The sequence below is a fragment of the Sorex araneus genome, chromosome 1, assembly GCF_027595985.1.
Source record: "Sorex araneus isolate mSorAra2 chromosome 1, mSorAra2.pri, whole genome shotgun sequence".
Lineage (NCBI taxonomy): Eukaryota > Metazoa > Chordata > Mammalia > Eulipotyphla > Soricidae > Sorex > Sorex araneus.
Genome location: NC_073302.1, coordinates 404,419,864 through 404,443,360, shown reverse-complemented (window position 1 = coordinate 404,443,360; position 23,497 = coordinate 404,419,864). Strand labels below are relative to the sequence as shown.

The window sequence follows — 23,497 nt, the reverse complement described above, 5'->3', positions numbered from 1 at the left end:
GGTACACTGAAATTTTAACAACTAACAACTTTTTAACAACTACCCAAAAAACATTAAGAAGTAAAATCTATCTGCTAATTCAAATGGCTCTGGTAATAAACATCGACTCGATCAATGTTTTATTTCAAGACAAAAGTATTTAGCTTCCCCTTTTCTTTACCCCCCCACCCCCCTTGCAAGTGATGAAGCCTAATTTATGAGCTTTATTCTCGGGGCACTGGTGGGGACACACCCAGCAGTGCTCAGGAATGATCCCTGGTAGCGCTTGCAGTGGGAGGACCATATAAATTGCTAGGAATTTGATCCAGGGCAAGCACTTCTCTGGCACTGAAAGAATTCAAGAATTTAATTTGGGTGAATAAACTTGCTCCTCAAGCGGTTTTCAATTCTAATTCCTTATCCAAGTGTACAAGACTTTTAATTCTTTCTCTTCCCCCCTTTCCCCCAACACACACACAATCTCTGTTTTCTTTTTTCTTTTTGGGTTGCACACGATGCTCGGGGGTTACTCCTAGCTCTGCACTGAGGAATTACTCATGGTGGTGCTGGGGGGAAAACCTGGTCGGACTCTCGCCACTGTACATATGCTCCGGCCCCTGATTTTCTTGATTTCTGTGTTGAGTTGTAGTTGTAGTGGGAAGGGGCAGGGTTTGAAGGGGAACCAGGGGCTCACAGTGGCAAAGCAAGTGATTCATCCCTTGAAGCCTTGTCCCCAGTCATTAGGGTTGTTTTAGGGGCTACACCCAATGGTCCTTGGGGTGCTGCCAGCTCTACCCACTGTACTATCACTTAAGCCCCTTTTTAAAAATCAAATTTTCTTTAGTATGCAACTACATTCCTCAAAATCCAGAATAGAAGATGCATTCTATCGTGACCTTATGTGTTTGGGATGAAACACTTGGAGAGTATACAAGATATTAGAACCTTGAGAAAAAGCATAAACTAATAAACAGGATTGACAGGGGAAATGTCCAGAAATTACAAACATCATTATTTCAGCAGGAAAATCTCTGCATATTATTACCTTGCTTGTTTTTGAAGGACTTCTGCAAGTATTTTGAGAAGCATCTGGGGATGGACATTCATTTGCAGCTGTGAGTTCTGGATTATCAGCATCAGGATCTACAAAACAGGAAACTTTAAGTGTAAAGTTTCACAATAATTTGCCCCTTATTGTTAATTCTACAAAAGCATTACGAATTCTGTTCAAACAGACTTCATTTTATAAAGGTTCTCTTACTTAAAAAATTACTTAGAACAATAACCATGATATGTCATCTGGTTACTGACCTTCCATATGTTCACTGAATGAAGGGACTGGGCCCTTGGGTTGCAACTGGGGAATGTGATTTGAATGAGATGAAGGTGAAGACGGAATATGACTCGGTGAACATGGGACACATGGTGATTCTCCCCCTAGAGATGAAGTAGAAGCAGACCCAAAGAGAATATTAGCACAGCAAAGAGTGAGGGAGCAGAGTGATTAGCTGACTCCATTTTGGTGAAGGAGCAAGTTCACTTACCACTGTCTTTATCTTTTCGATGGTCACTGAGAAGTAAAGCTCTCTGATAACTCCTTTCTCTCACTTGCTCCACTGAAGTTGAAGCAGTCCTTTAAAATAAAATCATGTCATGAATTCAGAGCAATTACTATGAGCTAGATTATTTGTCTTTTCATGGTCAAGTGTCCTCAGATCAAGGGTTTTTGCTCTTTGGGGAAAATACTTAGGCGTAAAGCTTTGTAACAGCACCTCAAACATATTTAACTTAATTTATTTAAAGAACTTGATCATGGTCTGCTCCTTTGTCTAAAGCAGTTTCTAGTACCAAATAGATGTCTTTTAATATCACCCATGGAAGGGAAGATCCTTGGGAACAAAGGTTTCCTGCCAACGTGTGTGTGTGTGTGTGTGTGTGTGTGTGTGTGTGTGTGTGTGTTACACTATGTGCATTGCAAGCAGCCATGCCTAGCTCGATCTCTAGCACGCTGTGTGGTCCCCCAAACTCTACCAGGAAGGAGTATTACAGATTCAGGAGTAACCACCGAGCATCACCAGGTGTGACCCATAATATAATTATTATAGGGTTTCAAATAAACTGTAGAACTATTAAGGAAAAATGTTTTTTTGGCAAGTAATATTTGTGAAAGTCACCAGAATTTATACCTTTAACAACACAGATGGTTAAAATCCCTGTCATTGAAGAACTTTTAAAATCACAATCACAAATCTCTATCTCCTCAATGTTGGAAAAACAGCAGTAAAGGAAAATTCATTAACAATTTACATATTTGAGAAATATGAAAATTATCTTTCCGACAGTGATAAATAACAAACTTTTAAATTATACATATTGTTTGCAATTCTAAACTTTCTATTAGAATTTTTAAACAGGTTTACCATTGAACTTCTGGGTCATTCTTCTCATTGGCAGAAGCTTCCTTTACGGGACAGTTATTGCTGGCTTCCTCCAAAGTAGTATTATAAACTGCAGATGGAGCTGGTAAGGGAAGACTGGTAGAGCTTTCTACCTGCTCTCCATTTTCGTTCCTGTTGGCACATCCATCACCATTGCTGCTCAAGTTTCCACTTGCATGAGGTGATACACTAACCAGTGGGAAGTGTTCCGCTTTAGAGCCACTTTTTCTAGCTTCACGTTGTCTTTTACGGTATTCTAATAGAGAAACCTTTACCAAAAAAAGATAAGAAGCAAATCTTTTATTCTTGTTTTATATGTCAGAGTCAAACTATTTTTTCCAAAAAGAATTAATTTATTTACATTAGGAAAATTATACAAAATAATTTGATTCCAAACAATAGTAATTAACAATTATCAAATGCCTGGTGTACATACCAGGCATCATATTTAGATGATTTAAGCACATTATCTCATTTAATCCTCACAACAACCCTAAGAAATAGGTATATTATCCCCATTTTACAGATGAGGAAATTGAGTAACTCACTCACTCAAGGTCACACAGCTGGTGAGTGTTGGAGCCGGGATTCGAACCTAGGTCTTACTTGAAAGCCCGTGCTCTTTCCACTATACTACATTGCTTCCCACAAAGTTGCCAACTGGACTCTGTTATAAAAATTAAAAGCACACCATCACTAAAATTCTTTGACTTTCAAAGCAATAAACCTATTAACAAGTAAAATTAAGTGTTGTAGTTTCTCCCAATCCTTCAAAAATAAGGCATTCTAACCATTTTGGTATGTCTGAACCAAATAACAATGGCAGTAAACCAATGAACTTTTATGTTAAATTCATCTTTTAGCAAATTAGTTATGTTCCCATCTAAATGTTTTAAATATAATGGATAAAAGGCATTTCTTACATATAAGAATGCCTACTGTGTATGAAATAACAGTAACAACATAATTTTCAAGTCTTGTTTATTTGTTGGGAAGTAAATTACTTTGTTTTTAATATTTGAAACCATAATCATTATAAAATTTTTCATATTCAATTTTCTACTTTTCTCCAAACTTTTTCTAATCCAATTTTAACAAAGCATTTTTAAATGTATGTTTCCAAAATTGAATAACTAAAGAATGCCTTATAGAACATTTATAAGCCTTCCAAGTAAATATTTAAAACTGCTATTTAAAAGATAAATAGTTAAATTTGTAACCTTTTTCTTCTGTGGTGGATTCTGGGGTGTGCAGCTTCCATCCATCAAACTGTCATTAACAGCCCTTCCAAAAGCAGATACCAGGCCATCTTCAGAAGTACAAAATACAGGCGTTTCCATAAACATGCTTCTAGTATCATCCTGTATCAGGCACTTTGACTCACTCATCCGGAAGCCACCTCCAACTTCCAATTGATGTGAGGGTGTCAAGTCCCTCAAGTTTGAGTTTACTGAGAAGTTAACTCCTGTCCTGTCAGGACTCTTTACCCATGAAGAATATATCGTGCCCCGCCCAGAGTGAGTAGATTCCAGTTGGTTGTTCGAATCAGTCCTGTCATGTGTAGGTGTTTCCATGGTCTTATGCAAGGCTGTTTGCTCGATTGCATCGAGTCCCAGTTGTAGGTCTGACACAGATTCTTTTTCTCCAGGGCACTGTCTATTGACTTCAGTCCTATTCCTAGGGCTGGTATAGCCAATAGTTTTAATTTCTTGCAGACCCAGTTCAGTTAAATTAGAATTTCTAAAAGGCCCCAAAGTTAACATTGTTGAAGATCTGTCATATCCCTGTTTATAGGATTAAAAAAGAAAAATTACACAACCACATATTGAATCTTTTTAATAATCAATAATTAAAGCAAAACTGATAGAAAAAAGACCTTTTTGAATAACTCCTTACCTCTTGACTATAAGTGCGTCTCTTAATTTCTGGAGAGCTTTCTGGGGATGAAATATTCTACATAAAAAATAATTAGAATTGAAAATTAAAATCGGTCCATGAAATTTAAAAACTTAACATGATCAGTACACTAAGATGCTTTAAAGTCAATTCAAAATATGATCATTTAGTCTTACTGTATATATCAATATAGGGTGAATGACTAAATTTTTTTCATAAGTTCATATTTCAAGTTTTTTGTACATGAATTGTTAAAGAAGAGAGAAAAGCTATTAAATCTCATCCCCATGAGTTCAGACTTTTTTAAAATTTAATTTTTTTTACCTCAAAGTGCATGGTATTTCCTGGTGTGCCAGGAGTTACTGGAGTAACTGGTGAATATATGGGTTTATAACCATTTCTACAAGCTTCATCATCTGACTTTATCCGTGGTGGAGTAGCAAATGATGGGTCCGTAGGAGTAATATCTGTGTGAGTTGGTGTAGCATATGGTGAAGGAGTAGGTGTGGAGGTTTCTGAGTAAACAGAATCTAGCAACTGATAAAGTCTTCGTTTTTTTAATGGTGTAGTTAAATCTGTTGGTAAAATAATTTACAAGAAATTAGAAAGCTGGTACTTACAATACTCTGTTTTTGGAAGAATTGAAATATCAACAGTAATCAATTACAATGACCTTCACACCAAAACTAAAATTAACAGGCAGGGAAATAGTTCAGGGGCCCAAAATACATGCTTTCCCGAAGGTTCAATTACCAGCACTGCCGGGATTAGTCCTAAGTACCACTGAGTGTGGCCCCCAAAACAAAGCCTATCTATGGGTATCTAGGAAATCATGACAAGTACAGGTCATAATTACAACCAGATTCCTAAAAGGTAGCCTCCAAAGCTAAACCTAGGAGAAAAATACAGTCACATACCCCAATATACATAGTACTAAAATGAAGGTTTTCATTCAGAAAGTTAGATACAGAAAATACTGATCTTCCTCAATTACCAATGAGGTTATTTCCATATAGATAATATTAAGTTGAAAATATTGCATTTCAAACCTATATTCCCACTGGCAATAACACACCGTGGGGGCTGGAGCGATAGCATGGCAGGTAGGGTGTTTGACTTGCATGAGGTTACCTGGGTTCGATTCCCAACATCCCATATGGTCCCCCGAGCACCAACAGGAGTAATTCCTGAGTGCATGAGCCAGGAGTAACCCCTGTGCCTCCCCAGGTTTGACTCAAAAAGAAAAAAAAAGCACACTGGTACACTGATGACTATTAACTCTCAATTACATGCCACTTCCACTATCCCAAGAGTATGTAGTCTGGGAAAAGATTAAAATTTAAAGAAGGGTTTTAACTATGTGCTTTCCCACATTTAAAATAGAAAAATTGTAACATAGGTACTATCTATCTTAACAATGCACCTATACTTATAATATGCTGTTTTTATAAAGCATATTCATCATGCCAATTCTTTATGCTGAAATAGTAATGAAAAAAATTCTACCTGGAAGGGAACAGCTATCATTTAGTAATAGTGGGCTTTGATTTTCACCATTGACTGTAGGACTTCTGGATCTTTCTTGGCAAGATGAATTAAATCTATGTAGAACTGTTGAGTTTTCCTCTTCTAGAGCTTGTTTCAACCATCGCTGAAATATATGAAAAGAATAGAAACAAATTTGTAGCTGTAGCCCATAAATACAGACCTGGCTCCCAAAACATTTTATTACTAGAAATGGTATAAAGGAGTGAGATTGGTATTTGCTTCGGCCTAATATATTCAAAGGAAAGTTTACCTTCTTGCACGAGCCAGAAATGTTTTCAGTAGGTTCCTTCCTCCTCCTTTTTTCAGAAAGGAATGGTGAAGTAAATCTAATATAATGCTTAGGAGTAGAGTATACGTGGGGACTGTAAGTGAGGCCTGGTAAAGAATTGAGCTGTGTAGCTAACACTTCAGGATCTGTAGTTATGCGCAGAGGCCTTTCTGAAAGGCTATCTGAAGATTTTCCTGTCTTCTCATTCTTCTCATTTAACCATTCATTGACCAAGTGCTAGAGAAAAGGAAAATTTGATTACCGTATGTGCAAACTTTTAGTGATTCTCCTATAGACTATAATATGCAAATTGAAATTGATCTAAAATGATGTGTTAAGTCATTTGTGTGTGATGTCTAAAATCAGCATATTATGAATAAAATACATGGTAGATTTTGAAAAAATTTAAAATCTTGGAGACTAGTAAACTACTGCTACATAAACACAAAGCTTATATTTGTTACTGCTTTTCTTAGAGGTATAAAATGTTCAGATAATTAGAAATACCTGGCCTTTATTCAGTGTTTTTCTATTCTCTCTGTCTGTCATAATCCCTGTTACAAGAGGCCAGTTTTTCAAAAGTTCTCAGCATTGAATATCTATCTCCAAGTTAGCATGCCCTGAAAACTGAATGAAATTTTTGAAATCTCTTAAATTCTAATGCTTGAAAAATTTAGAATTTGCTTTTACTGTTATTACTTTTTTGATCTGTGTGGTACATAATTTAATCTTTACTTGCTACATGAAGATCCTAAAGTATAAATAGCACTTCCTCCATTTTTAATTTATAATAGATTCATTTATATCTGTGTATTTCTGTATACATGCTCGCATATAAGCTGAGGTAGAAACATGCATTTAAAAAAAAAAATCTAGGGGCCAGAGTGACAGTATAGCAGGTAAGGTATAGCACAGTGTGCTATTGCCAGCACTCCAGGAATATAGGTTTGAATTGCAGTATTTTCAACTTAAGGTATTTGCCTTACACATTGGCAAACCAAGTTCAATCCCCCACATATGAGAGTGTCCCACGAACTCTCCACGAGTGATCCCTAAGCATGGAACCAGCAGTAAGCTAGGTATTACCTATGACCTTTCTTCCAAAGATAATCAGTAAAACATTTGACATCTTTCCCTTCTCATTTTTCAAGGGAAAGTAAAGTTTGCAGCTTCCGTACCCAGGTATGAATTTTTAATTATTCACTCAACCTTGAGCGAATTTTTTACATTTCAGTCCTTTCCTGCAAGGAAAGATCCTAGCAGAAACTATAATTCTACAAATATGCTAATTTTGATATTAAAAATGTTAGATGTATAGCACTTCAGACAGTATGCAGTACTAGAGGAAATCATTATTATTCGGTAGTCTGTCAAAAGAATCTTCTTAAAGGAGAATCAAATGATATAGGATATGGAAGTCTACTACCTCTCAAACCAGGGATTTAAATCAATTTACTTTTATGAACACTAAGCAGTTTGGTTTGTTTAGTAATTAGTGATTTAAAACAGCATCTCTTTTGAACACTTCTTTTCACTAATAACAGTTATAAAGAATAGTAGCAATTAGCAGTTACTTCCTATCCCCCTCCAAAATTGCCAAATTGCTCATAGTTAGGTCCATGTATTGGCTTGCCTGTGCCAAATCTAATGTACACTAAGTAGAATATGGACTGGGGTTAAGACAGAGCTCTAACTATACTCCGACCTACCTTTAAATTATACTAAATATGTAACGATGCTTATTAAATATACATCTCATGATGTATCTTGTTTCACAGTTCCTACAGTAACATCAATGATTTTGTTAAGAACCAAGGCAAGATATGTACAGAAATGTACATACTGTCCTTCTCCAAGATGCCTTTTTTGTATATACTCTAATCTTTTGTACTCAAGAGTAAACCAGAAACTCCATAAAATGTCCTGATATTTCTAAGCTGTCAATCAGTGAAATTTCCCATTACTCCACAGATCTTTTAATAAACTGATCTACATAAGATTACCTACAAATTTTGATAATAGCAAATTCTAGGAAATTAACAAATATGTCATATTTGCTTCTTATAATCCACCTATAAAGTGGAAATTAAAAACAAAGAATAAAGGAAAGGCAACATCTGAGATTCATTGCATTTGACAGGTGTTACTCTGACATAGATAAATTAAATATAAGACCTTTGACAGAAAACAGTGCTTGACATCAAGAATTATACCTTCTTTGTTTTGGGGTACTTTGTAGGACATTTATTAAGTGCTGGAACTTCAGTTTCAGTGATTATTTCTGCTAATGCAGTTTCAGTTTCTGGTTCTATTGCAAGTACAGTATTTTCGATATCGTTTTGTTGTGAAGTAACTTCTATGTCAGGAGAAGATGGTTGGATATCTGAGCACATGCTGACAGTTCTGTGTCTACGACGTTGCTGTCCAATGTGAGTTCTACTTCGAGAAAAACTTTTTCTCTGTTTAGTTCTATTCACTTTGGCAGGTGTTGGCTTGCTAGTATTTTCTTCTTTCACATGTTCCTAATCAAAACAGCAGAACGAAGCGTTAGATACTGTGTTTATATACAGTGCAAAGGTGAAATCTATAATTGCTTTAAATCTAACTGTTCCCATATGTTCGATTCTGATTTAAACAAAATCGACATTATTTTTCTTACTCTAATACGGAAATCAAGTGGAGTCCTTATCATGAGATAAATTAAGTATTAACAAAAATAAAAATAATTTGTACCTGTAGTTAAATCATGTGTAGCAATATTACTACTAAATGTTTAAAATAGTACCTGGATAACTTCAGCATCACTGGCAATCTGTGCATCTTTACATTCACTTTTAACTTCAGTTTTGGCTGTGCTGATTCGTTCCAAAGCTTGTTCTCTTCTTTTTTCTCTTTTTTCAAGTCTGGCAAAAGCTTGCAGAATTGCTTCCATTTTCCTTTCTTCTCTTGTCTATGAAATTCAAATTGTAAGTGACACAATATTATTGTTCTGTTTTGACATTCAAAATCCACATTTTCATGGCAAATTTTATAAAAACGTTAGCAAAAACTTGTATGGGAAGACATTTATATTCATTTGATCACTTTATTCCAATATGTTGGTAGTCTGGTCATTACAAATCAAATACTTGGATGTTTGTCATTGATAAACTAGCATATAGAAATCTCAAAAGGCCCCTTTAGGTTTTATTAAACTGAAATCTTTCTTTCTTATCCACCCCCAAGATTCTATGACAATGATATACTGAAAGGGATAAATTCATATGAACTTACGAAACAAATATATTGTTTTAAGGGGTGAAGTCCTGGTTTTAATCATGACTCTCCCAAATCATTCTACATGACAGCCTAGTTTATAACCTTTTTGAGACTCATAAAATGTGGGTGATAATACTTACACTCCACTGATTTGTTATTGAGTTCAAACAGAAAATATCTGTGAAGTTTTCCAACAGTACTTGGAAAATGGTATGTATTCCATTTTACTTATTATTTCTACTTTAGCTCTCATGCCCTCCTTACAGGCATTCCTCTACCTTCTGCTCTTCCTGTCTTACACTGACAGTTCAAGGCAGGGACTGAGGAACAGCAAGAGTTCCTTTGAACAACATTAGCTCTCTTTGGAGAGAGAATATTAAAAGCAAGACCCAGAGCCTTGACCAGTGGGCCTGGCAAATGCTTCAGTTTCAACAAGAATCAGGAATCACGTCCATCAACTGTCCAGTTCTCCAAATGAAAAGAACCAGGTCCTGAGGATCAGATCCATTTGTCTTTCTTCCTTTATTTGTCATCGATGTGGGGAAGAAAGAAAGAAAGATCAGAAACTCAAGGTCTAGCTGAATGGCTTACTCAACAGTGGAGCTTTGTTCCAGTAATTAGCAGAGATTCAAGCATCAAGACATCTACACTCAAAACTAGTGCTTCACTCTTGGATTTTATTTTTTTCACACAAATTTGAGGGAGGGAGGGGGCAGGGCACACCTGTTAGTGCTCAGAGCTCGCTCAAGGTGAGCTCACTAGGGATCAAAATGGGTTCATCCATATGCAAGGCAATAGCCCTGTACTCTTTTATCCAGCCCTCATATATGCTTGTTCATAAATTCATGTATCTTCAAAATGACTCTTAAAGAATAGTTCTGAGTTTGTTCAGTCACAACGAATTGACATACTGCAGACATGCCACTTATAAAATGTGTTACCCTTGCCATTCTTATTTTGCAGGTAAGGAAACTGGGGTCGAGAGGTAAGATTACTTGTCCATGGACTTACCTCTGCATTTTATGGGACTGGTGATCAAAAACTAGTATAGCAATATTTTTTAAATGGAACTGGAAGTGATAAAGCTTACTTCTAGACTCTCCCTCCCCCTCACCCCCTGCCAATATAACTCCTCTCTCTCTGGGTTTGTTTACTTTGGTTTTTGGTTTGGGGGCCACACCTGGCATTGCTCAGGGGTTACTCTTGGCTCTGCACTCAGGAATTACTCCTGGCAGTCCTTGAGGGATGCCAAGGATCAAATCTGGGTCGGATGCATGTAAGGCTAACACCCTACCTGCTGTACTATCGCTCTGACCAGAAAGGATTTTAACAGAGTTCCATATTTACTTGTCTCAGATGGTGACATGGTTTTATATTCATGTGTTTTGGATGGTGGGAATGTCATAAAATTATTTGATGTAAAAACTCAAATTTAATTATAATCAAATAATTTTACATATTAATATAATAATATAAACTATTACAATAGCATATTATCGATCTGAGGCTGTAGAGATATAGCACAGCAGGTAGGCGCTTGCCTTGCACATGATCAACTGGGTTTGATCAACAGCGCTGCATATGATCCCCAAGCCCAAGGAGTGATCCCTGAGTGTAGAACTAGGAGTAAGCCCCGCTAAAAATCTGAATTCACTACTTTCCCTACTCAAGTAACACAACTGTCAAACGCTCTTTCAGATGATTCATAATTTATCTTAATTCATAATCTTATCCTACACTAAAGAAACCAAAGTTTGTGTGTACTAATAAACTCAAAGGTGGAGCCATAGTTATCATTCAAGTTTTCTAGCTCCTTGTTTCCTATCAGTAACCGGACATACTATCTATAAACAAAAAGCATAACACTTCCTACATTCTGTATAACTATTAAATGAAAAGAACTTATCATAATGGTTTTAACCACACTTCATCTTAGAACATACAAATGCTAGGAATATGTGCTTTTTTGTTTGATTTTGGTCCACATCTGGCAATGCTCAGGGGTTACTCCTGGCTTTGTCCTCAGGAATTACTCCTAGTGGTGCCCGGTGTACCAGATAGGATGCCAGGGACCAAACCCAGGTGGGCTGCACGCAAGGCAAGTGCATTTCCCACTGTACTATCTCTTTGCTCCCTAGGAATTAAAATGTGACTTTGATTTTCTACCTGGAGGGAAAAAGTCGTTGAATAGCTACTTGTAAAATATTTCTTATTTGTTACTATGCTTTTATATTCACCATTGCATCTAATACACTGACAAATACATCCTCATTACAATTGATTGCATAGCGGATTTCAGAAATTAGTCCCAATTGACTCTAGCAAATTTTCAAAGATGCTTAACATCTGTCTTGACGTAGTTTAGATATGCCGTGTTAAAACACTATTTAAGGCCATGAGTCTTCAAGCCAGTGACGACTCACATCTCAAGATCACTTCACCAACTGTGATTTGGGCAACTGACAGAACCTGGTAAAATCAGAAGACTGCCTTTTAGGAAAACTACATCAGCTTTTGACATACTGAATTATTATGTGCTAAGCTGTTGTTTGGGCAAAGTTGCACAGAGCTTTGTTCAGGGCTTACTCCTAGATCTGCACTCAGGAATCACTCAGGAGATGTAATGTGATACCAGAGATTAACCCCAAGATTGGCTCTGTGCAAGGCAAGTGCCCTACCACCTGCATTATCTCTCCAACCCCTTTGGATTTGTTTTTTGTTTTTAAACTGAACCTAATGGTGCTTGGGGCTTACTCATGACTCTGTCCTAAGGGATCACTCAGTCCTGTGCCTAAGTGCCGAACTATTAGTCACATTTACTGTATATACTGTCTTCTGAACAAGTCTTCTGAATACTGCCCCTTTATAAGATTTAATCACTTAAGTGGATATTGAGAATTTCTGTACCAATTTTGTGTTTCAAAGTAAACATACATCTTAAACACAGATTTACTTAAAGTCAAATAAATTTATACTTGAAAGAAACTGGGGGGCTCTTAAGATTCCTATTCAGCAAATGAAAAATAATCTGTGGTCCCCATGGCTCAAGGATTTACACAATGAAGAACAGAATTAGAAATGGAGATAAAACTGAAAAGAGAAACTGAACAAATCATTCCAGTACATCCCAATTAGTAGAAAAATGTACCTGATAATTAAAAACTGAGTTAAAATAACTATAATTTGTGACAGCTTCAGAGGGAAATTTGCTTAGTATTAAGAATTGAGAACAGGCTTTGAACCCACAGCCAACCTGGGTTCAATTCCCAGCATCCCATATGGTCACCCAAGCCCAAAGGAGTGATTCCTGTGTGCAGAGCCAGTAGCAAACGCCTGAGCACTGTTGGATATGGCACATAAAAGAAAAGAAAAGAAAATTGAGAACATAGAATGAAAACGTCGAGTGACATGTTCCATTTTTCCTTGCTAGAAGTGGCTCTTCCTACCTTGATAGAATAATCACATAAAAATCTTGCCTCATCTTTATTTTCCTCCAGTGCAACTGATTAATCCAGGGCCTCATTCATGCAAGGAATGTATCTACCACTCAGTCTTTTAAAGCTTTATGTTTTAAAAATATTTTTAAGTTGTGGTCCTCCGTACCAAACCAGGGTCATCTGCATATCCCCTGTACCAGCCCTTTAAATTTGTCTTTAAAGGAAAGGAACATTCAAGGATTTCATCCTAGCAAGCTATCTTTATTCCTCAAATTTCTTTTTTGTTTTGATTCTTGGGCCACATCCTGCAGTGCTCAGGTTACTCCTGGCTCTGTACAGGAATCACTCCTCATGGGCTTGGAGGGATATATGGGATGCCAGTGACTGAACCTTAGTCGGCTGCATGTAAAGCAAGGGCCCTACCAGTTTTACTTTCTTCAGCCCGTTTCTCAAACTTTTACCCTTATAAATGTAAAGACCTGAACACCTTGTTGGACTTCATTTTAAACAGTCTGACTAATTTATCAACTACCAGAACTATTCCAAGTAAATATTTCTGTAAGCTCATGACAAACTATTTTCAAAAATACAAAAGATTTTTTCATGCAGTTCTCAAGTAGATGTATAAAGGAGAAAAGCAAACATTTTTCATTTAAGTCTTTTGAAGGCTTATATTTCAGTTGAGTGTTCTTTACATCTCATAATAAGGTGAATTTCCCAGTATACAATTTCTAATTCCCTACCAACACTCTTTACCTGAAAAGTCACCTCAGCTATCATGTAGGCTGGAGGGGTGAATGCGTTCTAAATAGTTCCCTGATTTTGGAATCCAATGAGTATTGTGTAAACAACCTACTGTATTTGAACTACCAAGGCTTAATTGGACAGTCTCTCAATTCCAACCCACTGTAAAGAAAAAATTATCAGTTACCATCTCTATTAGGAGAAGAGAATTATTTTCTGTCCTGACCAGAGTGATTTGAGTAAGCTAAAATCAGAAATTGATTGCTTAAGAATCTTTCTTGGAATCTGAATATTTCTTAGGATCTACACTATCTCACTATATCCCTCTGTTACTTTGCTAGAGGACCAGATTGTAATTCCAGCTAAACCACATTTGAATTGCCTCCAGATGAGACCCCTAGGGAAATAGAATCAATTCCATATAATTTAGTCACAGAGCTAACTTGTAATTATATTTTCTGGTGTGGGGGACATATGTGGCTCTATGCTAAGGGGTGTCTTCCAGAAATGCTTGCAGTGCCAGGGATTGAACAGGGACTAGCTGCATGCTTAGTTCTCGATCCAGCCCTTATCCTGTTTAAATCTCTGCGCACAAATCCCATCAAACTTACTGCCTAGTTCTCTGATGACCCTGGCTATATGCTATCAGATTGCTATATCCTTTATCATTTTTGCTGCACTGTAATTATTTTTTGTAAAAATGCCTCTGCTGAAAATGTCTTCCTTTCCCCTTTTTTCCCCCTTGGGTCACATCCAGCAGTGCTTAGAACTAAACCTGTTTGAGGGCTGGCTTCGTGCAGGGCCCATCACACATGTATTTTGGAACCAACATTCAAATACACACCCTGGCAATCACATTGAACCACAAGCCTGATAATCACCTGTAGGCCCTTCCCCCACAAAAACAAGAAATCAGAAGTTTGTTTTGGCTGCAGTATCTGAGAAGGAAAAAAATCATTAAGGCCAGAATATGTAGTTTGAAATGAAGATGGGAAGTCTTGAGATAAGTGTAACTTTGGAACTCCTGGGCTTAGTTTCTGAAAATGGGTCTCATAACTACTCAATATAATGTTAGTAAACAATTCTTTATATTCCACTGTTACCAGCTTACAATATATTCCCTTTTAATTTGGAATCCAATGAGTACAGACTATAGCCTGAGCTAATGTGATTAAGACCTCAATCACTATGCCATTTTATTTGTATTAAATCCTTTGTCAGTGTTGATACATTTGGGGTGGGGGAGGGGGGAGATGGTGGCACACCAAGATTTGTTTAGGGCTTACTCCTGGAAGTGCTGGGGAATCGAATCCAGGTCAGCCACATGTGAGGCAAGCACCTTATCCACTGTACTTTTTCTGCAGTCCCCAGTGTTTACTTTTTAATACTCAGTTTAATCACTGTCATCCCATTGCTCATCGATTTGTTTGAGTGGACACCAGTAATGTCTCTCATTGTGAGACTTATTGTTACTGCTTTTGCATATCAAATACACCATGGGTAGCTTGCTGTGCTCTCTGAGAGGGACAGAGCAATCAACATGGGTTGGCTGCATGAAAGGCGAATGCCCTTCCGCTGTGCTGTCGCTCCAGCCCTACTAAGTTTAGTAAAGGAAAACTAAAAATTTTATTATTGCAAATTTTGGAAACTAAGCAGAATGATAATTATAATGTGGAGCATGAAATTGCTATTTGTATAAGCTAAAGTGAACTTTATATGGTTCAAGCCAGAGTGTATTTTAGAGGAGACTTGATAAGTACACCTGATGAATCCTAATCTCATAAATATACTTGAAAACTAGTGTCTCCATTATATCCATGATTTAAAATCTGTCTTTTTTTAGGAGCTTTATGATAACCTATTTCTAATAACCTATTCAATAAAAACAAGGTAAAATAAAAGTTTTTCAAATCAAATATTTTGGTACTCACAAAGAAATAATACATTGGAGTAGTACAAAATTTAGACCAACTGCTTGAGTTCCAGGATGCATATTTTTTAATTTTAGGAGAACCAAAATTTCTATAATAGAAACACTGGAGTGAATGTGCCAGTAAGATACTGCAATGACTGTTAGAAATGCAAGCTAAGAAGCTGAATATTTTTGTTTTTAACCACGCCTAGCATTGTTCAGTGGCTATAACTGGAGGTGCTGGGGAACCATGTGATAGTAGAGATCAAACTGTGTTAAGCCAAACATTTTTAACCATTTCCTATTCCTTTAAAATACTACACAAGATTATACTTTTTCCACACTTTATTATGAAATATTTACTTGAGCTATTCAGCTACCTTGTTGGCATAGTAATACACCACACTATTAGGCAAAATCAAATGAAAAGTTTGATCCCAAAGTAAATTTTTCTGTCTATTCAAAGTTTCACATTGCTTAACACTAACAAAAGTGATTCAGGATTGGGTCTATTCTAAATTCCACTAACTTTCTGAACATTGATACAAAATAATATTGGGGGATTTTCGGGCAGGGGGTAGGATTTGGTGCTACATACAACACTGCTGAGAGGACTATATGGGGTGCTGGAGATCAAATGGGGGACTGAATTTGGCCAAGTGCAAAAACAAGCACCCTACCTGACACAATGTGCCCCAGCCCCTTCACTTCGACACTGTGATCTGAATAAAATTATTGTGCATGCATTGTAGAACAAGCATCTAAATCTAAGATTGTTAACATCCCCTAAAGCAACTTGTGAAGTATGCTCCCACAGACACAGGAGGTCTCCTTTTTCCCCCTAAAAACTACTGCAAAATTAGTACAAATGCAAGGATGCAGCAATTAACTGGCCAATAAATACTGAAAATCAAGTTAAAACAGCCTTAGTTTAGAACTTCATGATAAATTTTAATTTCTAATAAATTTGGGAGGTTTGAGGCCATACCCATCTGTGCTGGGGATCATCAGGGGTGCTAGGAATCAAACCTAGGGTCAGCAGCAAGCCTGTATTATCTCTTGGACCTCAAAGTAATTTCTTTAGGTAGAACTATTTTTTCCTTTTTATTCCATCACAGCAGTTTTTCTCAAATTCCAAGTATGAACAAAAATGAATCATTATCAAATGAATAACTATCAAGGGATTAAAACAAATGACATATGCCTTACAGTGATCATATTTCAAATACCTTATACCTGATATTGGTGGAAGACAGCATAAAAATTGTTAAAAATAAGAAGATATAAAATAGAGGCAGTGAGGAAAGTCATTTCTGAGATGAGATCATTTGTTAGTGATTCAAGTCATTTTCAAACCTTGTTTTTAACTGGCCTAAATATTACATTTACTGAAAAATTACTTTAGATTTTTAAGAAAGTATATTGTCCCACATGCCAGGGAGATAAGTTATAGGGTCAATCCCTGGCTTTACATGGGTCAGAAGACCTCCACCCCTGGCAGCACAGGGAATATCAATCCTAAATTCATTTTCATGAAAAACCTTATGTTATTAGTATGAATACAGGAATAGTAGCTACCAAAATAAGTTATTTTTTTGTTTTGCAAGATGATTTATTTGATTTTACTATAAGCTTTAAAATTCCATTTTTACATTAAATCATGAAGAGAAAGGATACATTTAGCTAATGAAAGACATTTAGAACAGAAATTCTATAATTAAAATTTATTAAGTTTTGAAGTAGAAACTTAAAATTTCCTAAATAATTTTAAATACAATGTGATTTTAAATGCAATCTAAAATTTCTATTTAACATAGTAAAAATACAGGAGAGAAATTGAAGTTAACGTGAATAATATTGACAAAGCCCAAAATCCAGTGGCACAGAATGCTTACTAACTACAAAGAACAGTTTGTAATCCCTCATAAATGACTGGTATTACTGTAGGAAGCCCACTCGACCAACAGCATGCAGTAGTTACTGGCTTCCCAACTTACCATCTTCCTTTTTCTTTCTGCAATCTGCTCCTCTGATTCCATTTCTACTTCATTGCTAATGGGAGTTTTTTCTTCTATATCATCAATAAAATCTGGTTCCTGTAAGATAGAAATTACTCTGTAGAAGTACACCTTACAAAACTATTATAAATCTGCCTTTCAACGTTACTAAGCATTCCAAAATTACAATTCTACTTGTATTTGCAAAGTTTAAAACCTCATTCAGGAAGATTTTAAATTATCAAAATAATTTTACTTTTTAAAGTATGTTTATTGGGGGTAGGGAGAGGGCACACCCAGCGATGCACAGGGGTTACTCCTGGCTCATGCACTCAGGAATTGCTCCTGGCGATGCTGGGGGGAGGGGGGACCATATGGGATGCTGGGATTCGAATCCGGGTCGGCTGCATGCAAGGCAAACGCCCTACCCGCTGTGCTATTACTCCAGCCCCTCCAGCCCTGTTTTTTGTTCTTTTAATTGCTATCACTATCATCCCATTCATCGTTTGCTTGAGTGGGCACCAGTAACATTTTCATTCATCCCTGTCTCGCGCCAGTGCAGCCAAACAGCATCTGCTCATTCCAGGAACACGAAGAGCACGTTATTGTTACTGTTACTGTTTTTGGCATATCAAATACATCTTAATATTCTTAAAGCACAAGAACAAGGATATTCTTGTGAGTATAGCCATTTATATTCTCCAAATTTCACAAAACCATATTCTTTAAATATCAAGAATCCAATAAATGTTTCAACATATTTTGGGTTTTGGGTCACAGTGGTGCTTGGACAACCAACCATAGTTGAGGTGACTGAGATAAAACAGGGCTGGCCAAGTGTAAGGCCTTCCCCTGGAGAAGGTGTTCCTAAACGTTATTTTCAATAAACTATTCTGGAAAAACAATTTAAATTTGTTTTTGTTTTTTGCATTGAGCTATCTACCTAACCCCTCAATTGAAAACTTAAGGCATATAATAAAGTATAGATATAGAAGTATTACCAAACTTTACCCCAAGTTACCTTAGATGTTAATTTTCTGTCAAAAATCTTATCTGCCACCCTCTATAAAATTAGCTTATTTCCCAATTGCTAAAGGAAGTTTTGTGACTTACAGCATTATATAAACATAAGGAAAATTGACTTTTCAAATTACCCATTCTTAGAAAAATGCTATATTTTGCTGGCTTGAGCTGTTTCTTGATTGTGTAACAAATATTAAAAATAATAAGTTGTGAATTTTCACAGAATCAGTACTTATCAGTAATTCATTATATAGCCTAATTAGTGAACTTAATTTTAAAAAATATTTTACAAAACAAAGACAATTTAAGAGACCTTTAAAAAAAACTTTTGTCATCAAGAATCAGAGCATGTACCTGATTATTCGATACTGATAGTCTCAGTGGAGAAAGCTTCCTCTGTTTTGTTTCTGGGCTCTTCATTTTGTTGGTTGTTCCTTCACAGTCCAAAGTAATATTCTGATTTTGTGAGTCTTTTTCTTTTGAAATATCCTTTTCCTTTTTTCCTTTTTTTCTTCTGGTCTCATAACCACTACTGATGTTTTCCATGGATTCCAAACTACGTTTTAAAACAGGGCACTCTGGATTTTCTTTGAGGCATGCACAATCCACTTTATACTTACTGGAAAAATAATAAGTTGAATATTAAAGATCATAAATAAAAACTTTCTTTGGGGGAGGGCATACTCAGATTGGCACTCCTGGATTTCTTTGTGGGGTCATATATTGCTGGGAATTCCTGCGTGCAAAGTATATGCTCCAGGCTGTTGAGCTCTTTGGCCTCTAAGCTAAAATTTCTGCTCCATTTTATTATGCAGTTCCTGGAAACTATCACAGAAGAAATTTCACGTCATAAAAATAATAGTCTAAAATGAACCTTAAATCATAAGGGTAAATTATAAAGTATATATATATAAAAAGAATATGTGACAAAAAGTACTTATTCTAAATTTGACTTTTAATAGCCCTGGAGGCCCCTAGTTCCTCTACTGTGGCCTGAAGTAGTGTCATATCCTCGTCATTGTACTGACCCAATGTACTGGTGCAGCTATCTGAGAACTGACAGTGGGGCCTCTGAACCTCCTCCACCCCCACAAATAAAAAATTAGTTAAGGACAGAGAGACAGTTCATATCTAAATATAAACTAAATACCTAAACCCAAATTAAACATAGAAGCCTTCCACTTTGTTTTCCAAGGAAGGGTTAAGTAAGACTTCCCTTTCACAAAGCCAACAAAAAAAACCTAGTTACGATAAATATCAAACTTCATCTGTATTACAATTTATGGGATGATTTTAGTAACCCCAGGTATTTGGGTGACAATTCACTCTGCTCAGATATTATTCCTGGTGGTGTTTGGGGAACCAATCATACTTGATGTGCCTGGGGTTGAACCAGAGTTGGCTGAGTGTAAAGCAGGTGCTTTTTCCCCTGTACCATTTTGAGAAAATAAGTTATAATTTATTTTTGCTTCTTTTAAATACCCTTTTTCCAATGGGAGCTTCAAAATTATTACTCCCATTTAATAGATGAGATGTCTCAGGTTGAATAAGTATTTTGCCCACAGTAGAAAGTTTAATAAGGGGCTGGTGCAATGGCATAGCAGGTAGGGCGTTTGCTTTGCATGTGGCCGACCCGGATTCGATTCCCAGCATCCCATTTGGTCCCCTGAGCACCACCAGGAGTAATTCCTGAGTGCATGAGCCAGGAATAACCCCTGTGCATCGCTGGGTGTGACCCAAAAAGCAAAAAAAAAAAAAAATGCTTAATAAAAGAGATGCTATTCAGATACAGTTCTGAGTGTAAACCTCACATTTTAAGTCTAAAGGGTATTTTTAACTCTCTCTTAAAACCAACACTCAAAATTTGTTCATATCGAACACATAGGCTGAAACCGCAAGCCCAAATTAAATATTTTGTTCCAAATTTACAAGTTTCTATACTTTGACTTACATATGGAAGGAAATGTATAAATCAAGTTGCCTGGTTCTGTAAGAAGGTGATAAAAAAAAAATATATTCCTGGTCTAGCTCTCACCTCTCCCAATTAGATATTCATGGAAAACTAATTTAAAACCCTTGGGGCCGGAGCGATAGTACAGCGGGTAGGGCATCTGCCTTGCATACTGCTGACCTGGGTTTGATCCCCAGCATCCCATATGGTCCCCTGAGCACCGTAAGGGGTGATTCCTGAGTGCATGAGCCAGGAGTGACCCAAAAAGCAAAAAAAAAAAAACAAGAAATAAAACTCTTCTAGATGTTTACTTTGATTTCAGGAATACTCAAGTAACAAGGTGAAAAGATAAACTGACCTTAGGTCACATATTAAGATATGAAACCTAATATAGTAAAGGAACAAATGCACAGCCTGTATAAATTCTTAGGAAAGGAGCCTTGTCGAGTCACTTCCTGCTTTGATGCCCATTGGCTCTAAATGGGCTTGTGGAGACAAATACTGAACTTTGCTTTCTTCCTTAAAAAGAAAAAAAGCTGTTTTGTTGTTGTTGTTTAGGAATGATAGTTTTACAATACTACTGAAATTGTTAACAACTGCAGAGTTATTACATAAATCTGTCTACTTGAAATTAGTGTTTAAGATCTTTGCTTTATGCCTTTAGTCTTTAAAAAAATTCAGTTTTTGAAAACTACTGTAGGTCTTTTGTTAAAGGCCAAGTATCATAATGCAAACTTTAAAAACAGGAAATACCTATATTCTTAACCAAAGCAATATATAAAGAGACATAACTCTGATAACTCTGAGTCTGTGAGTGAAGTGGAGATGAAAATTAAAACCGCTATATTTTGGGCTGGAGAGATAGTACAGGGCTCTTGTCCTGCATATGTGCTTCCTTCCTCCCTGCATTGCCTGGTCCTTCAGTTACCTACCATGGAAGATTAACATATGCAAACATGTTCAAAAAGCAGAATGTTGAACTTTTTGTAAATCTAAATGACTAATAGTATAATAAATAAAGGACATAAGAAGTGAAATTATAAGCTCAAAGTACACTTAAGAGTATAGCTCTAATCTCTCTCTTTCCCCCCATTCTTTATTCTTATGAGAATATAGTGGAACAGGCTTGCAAGAGGCAAATCTGGATGTGATCTCCATCACCACATCAGGTCCCCTGAGCTCTTCCAGGAATGATCCCTAAATACATTGGATATGGCACAAAACAATAAAGAATGGAAATAATGAGTTAAAGATTATTATTGATAGTACTTTACATACAAGAACACATATGGACAATAAAAAAAAAATGTTAAGATACCAAACTCAAGATGGCAGTTATCTCTGAAAGAGGGAAGAGATGCAACCTGACTTCCTTACATAAGAGGATTCAATGAAAAGCTTATTAATTTGGATAGCAAGTATATTAAATTTAGTATTTATATTCTTTATATATTTAAAATTTCAAGTTGATGTCTATACTGAGAATTAAAATTCCCCTCCCAGTATTCAGAATATTATTTCTCAGATTTTCTTTGCAGGATCTCTTTATCTTGCAAAGGAAATTAGTCACAATTTTCATTTAGAAGAGAATATGAAACTATTCCAAATTGTTTTTGGATTTAGGCCACAGCCAGGAATGTATTGAGGCCAGAAGGGTCAAAGTGGTGCCAAGGAAGTACCTTGATCCTGGTACTATCTCTCAGGCTACTAACCAAAGTATTTGTATTGAGTAAAACTGTCTGGGGCCAGAACAGTAGTATGGCAGATAAAGTACTTGCCTTGCATATAGATAACTCAGGTTTGATCCCCTGAGCATAGCAGGGTTGCCACCCACCCCCCCACCTGTACACTTAAAACTGAAGGAAAAAAAAGAAAAGTCATATTCAGTGTTGTATACCTGCATTATTACTGTAATTATTAAGAGCCATTTATATTATACTTAAGGAAACATTTAGAAAAGAATAGACAAAAATACTACAATGGAAACTGATACCAAAATGCTTGTCCTTAAGTACTTTTAGTTACATCAGATAAAAACAGAAAGCAATAGGCCTAGACAAGACCCGAGCCGCACACGAACGGCTCCTCTGTTCCTGAGCGACCATGATCCCGGAGGCCCACTAAGTACTTTCAGCACCCAGCGGCTTCTTGCAGAAATGCCTCTAGACTGTGAACTAAGCTACAGCCCCATGACGCCCCAGGAGGGGGAAAGGATTTCTCTCTCAGCCTTTCCTCTCACTGGCGGCGTGGTGATCGCCATCTTGTAGACCCCACTAACAGAGGTATGAGTTTGCAGTGCTGCAACTTCAGGCAGAAATTTCTCTGGACTTAATTACTAAATACCAGGAATCTAAAAACGCGCAGGTGTGCTACCTCATATGCGCTTCATTCTCAACAATGGAAAACATTTATCAAATGATGCCTTTTCAGCAGATCTGATTGCTGGGGGAAAATTCCAAATAATCATAGTGAGTTTTCTGTTGAAATATTGAATGTAATCAAAGTAAAGAGAGATTAAAGTGAAAATCACCAGCTACACAGGCAGGGGGTGGATGTGGGATGGGAGGTATACTGGGGTTCTTGATGATGGAACATGTGCACTGGTGAAGGGATGGGTGTTTGATCATCGTATGACTGAGACTTTAAATCTGAAAGCTTTGTAACTTTTCTCATGATGATTCAATTAGAAAATAAATATATATATATATTTTTTTTGCTTTTTGGGTCACACCTGGCGATGCACAGGGGTTACTCCTGGTTCTACACTCAGGAATTACTCCTGGCGGTGCTCAGGGGACCATATGGGATGCTGGGATTCGAACCCGGGTCAGCCACGTGCAAGGCAACCGCCCTACCCGCTGTGCTATCGCTCTAACCCAAAAAATAAATAAATTTTTTAAAAAGTGAAAAAATAAAAGCAATATAAGAAACTATATACCTATCTGTTGTAAGGACATTAAGGAATTTTTCTTGCTTAGTTTTGCCACACCTAGTGGTGCTCAGGGATTACTGCTTGTGAGCTCAGGGGATGATATGGGATGTTGAG

The 23,497-nt window shown here is 36.7% G+C and overlaps 1 protein-coding gene across 5 annotated transcripts in view; it reads right to left on the bottom strand.

The window, feature by feature from the left end:
• The window catches only part of KMT2E (lysine methyltransferase 2E (inactive)), an 85,001-nt gene that overhangs the window by 2,361 nt on the left and 59,143 nt on the right, over positions 1 to 23,497 (bottom strand). For 3 of the 5 annotated variants that reach the window (XM_055130706.1, XM_055130700.1, XM_055130722.1), the window contains 13 exons: positions 18,855 to 19,119; positions 17,478 to 17,576; positions 8,915 to 9,079; positions 8,343 to 8,651; positions 6,112 to 6,366; positions 5,820 to 5,964; positions 4,638 to 4,888; positions 4,314 to 4,370; positions 3,638 to 4,201; positions 2,400 to 2,686; positions 1,524 to 1,612; positions 1,291 to 1,416; positions 1,025 to 1,122 (listed from right to left, as the gene is read on the bottom strand). In XM_055130706.1, coding sequence (XP_054986681.1) covers positions 1,025 to 1,122; positions 1,291 to 1,416; positions 1,524 to 1,612; positions 2,400 to 2,686; positions 3,638 to 4,201; positions 4,314 to 4,370; positions 4,638 to 4,888; positions 5,820 to 5,964; positions 6,112 to 6,366; positions 8,343 to 8,651; positions 8,915 to 9,079; positions 17,478 to 17,576; positions 18,855 to 19,119 — 2,710 coding nt within the window. Of the gene's footprint in view, positions 1 to 1,024; positions 1,123 to 1,290; positions 1,417 to 1,523; positions 1,613 to 2,399; positions 2,687 to 2,969; positions 3,085 to 3,637; positions 4,202 to 4,313; positions 4,371 to 4,637; positions 4,889 to 5,819; positions 5,965 to 6,111; positions 6,367 to 8,342; positions 8,652 to 8,914; positions 9,080 to 17,477; positions 17,577 to 18,854; positions 19,120 to 23,497 lie in introns of those variants that run through there. The other 2 variants (XM_055130713.1, XR_008629163.1) reach the window with 2 other exon arrangements.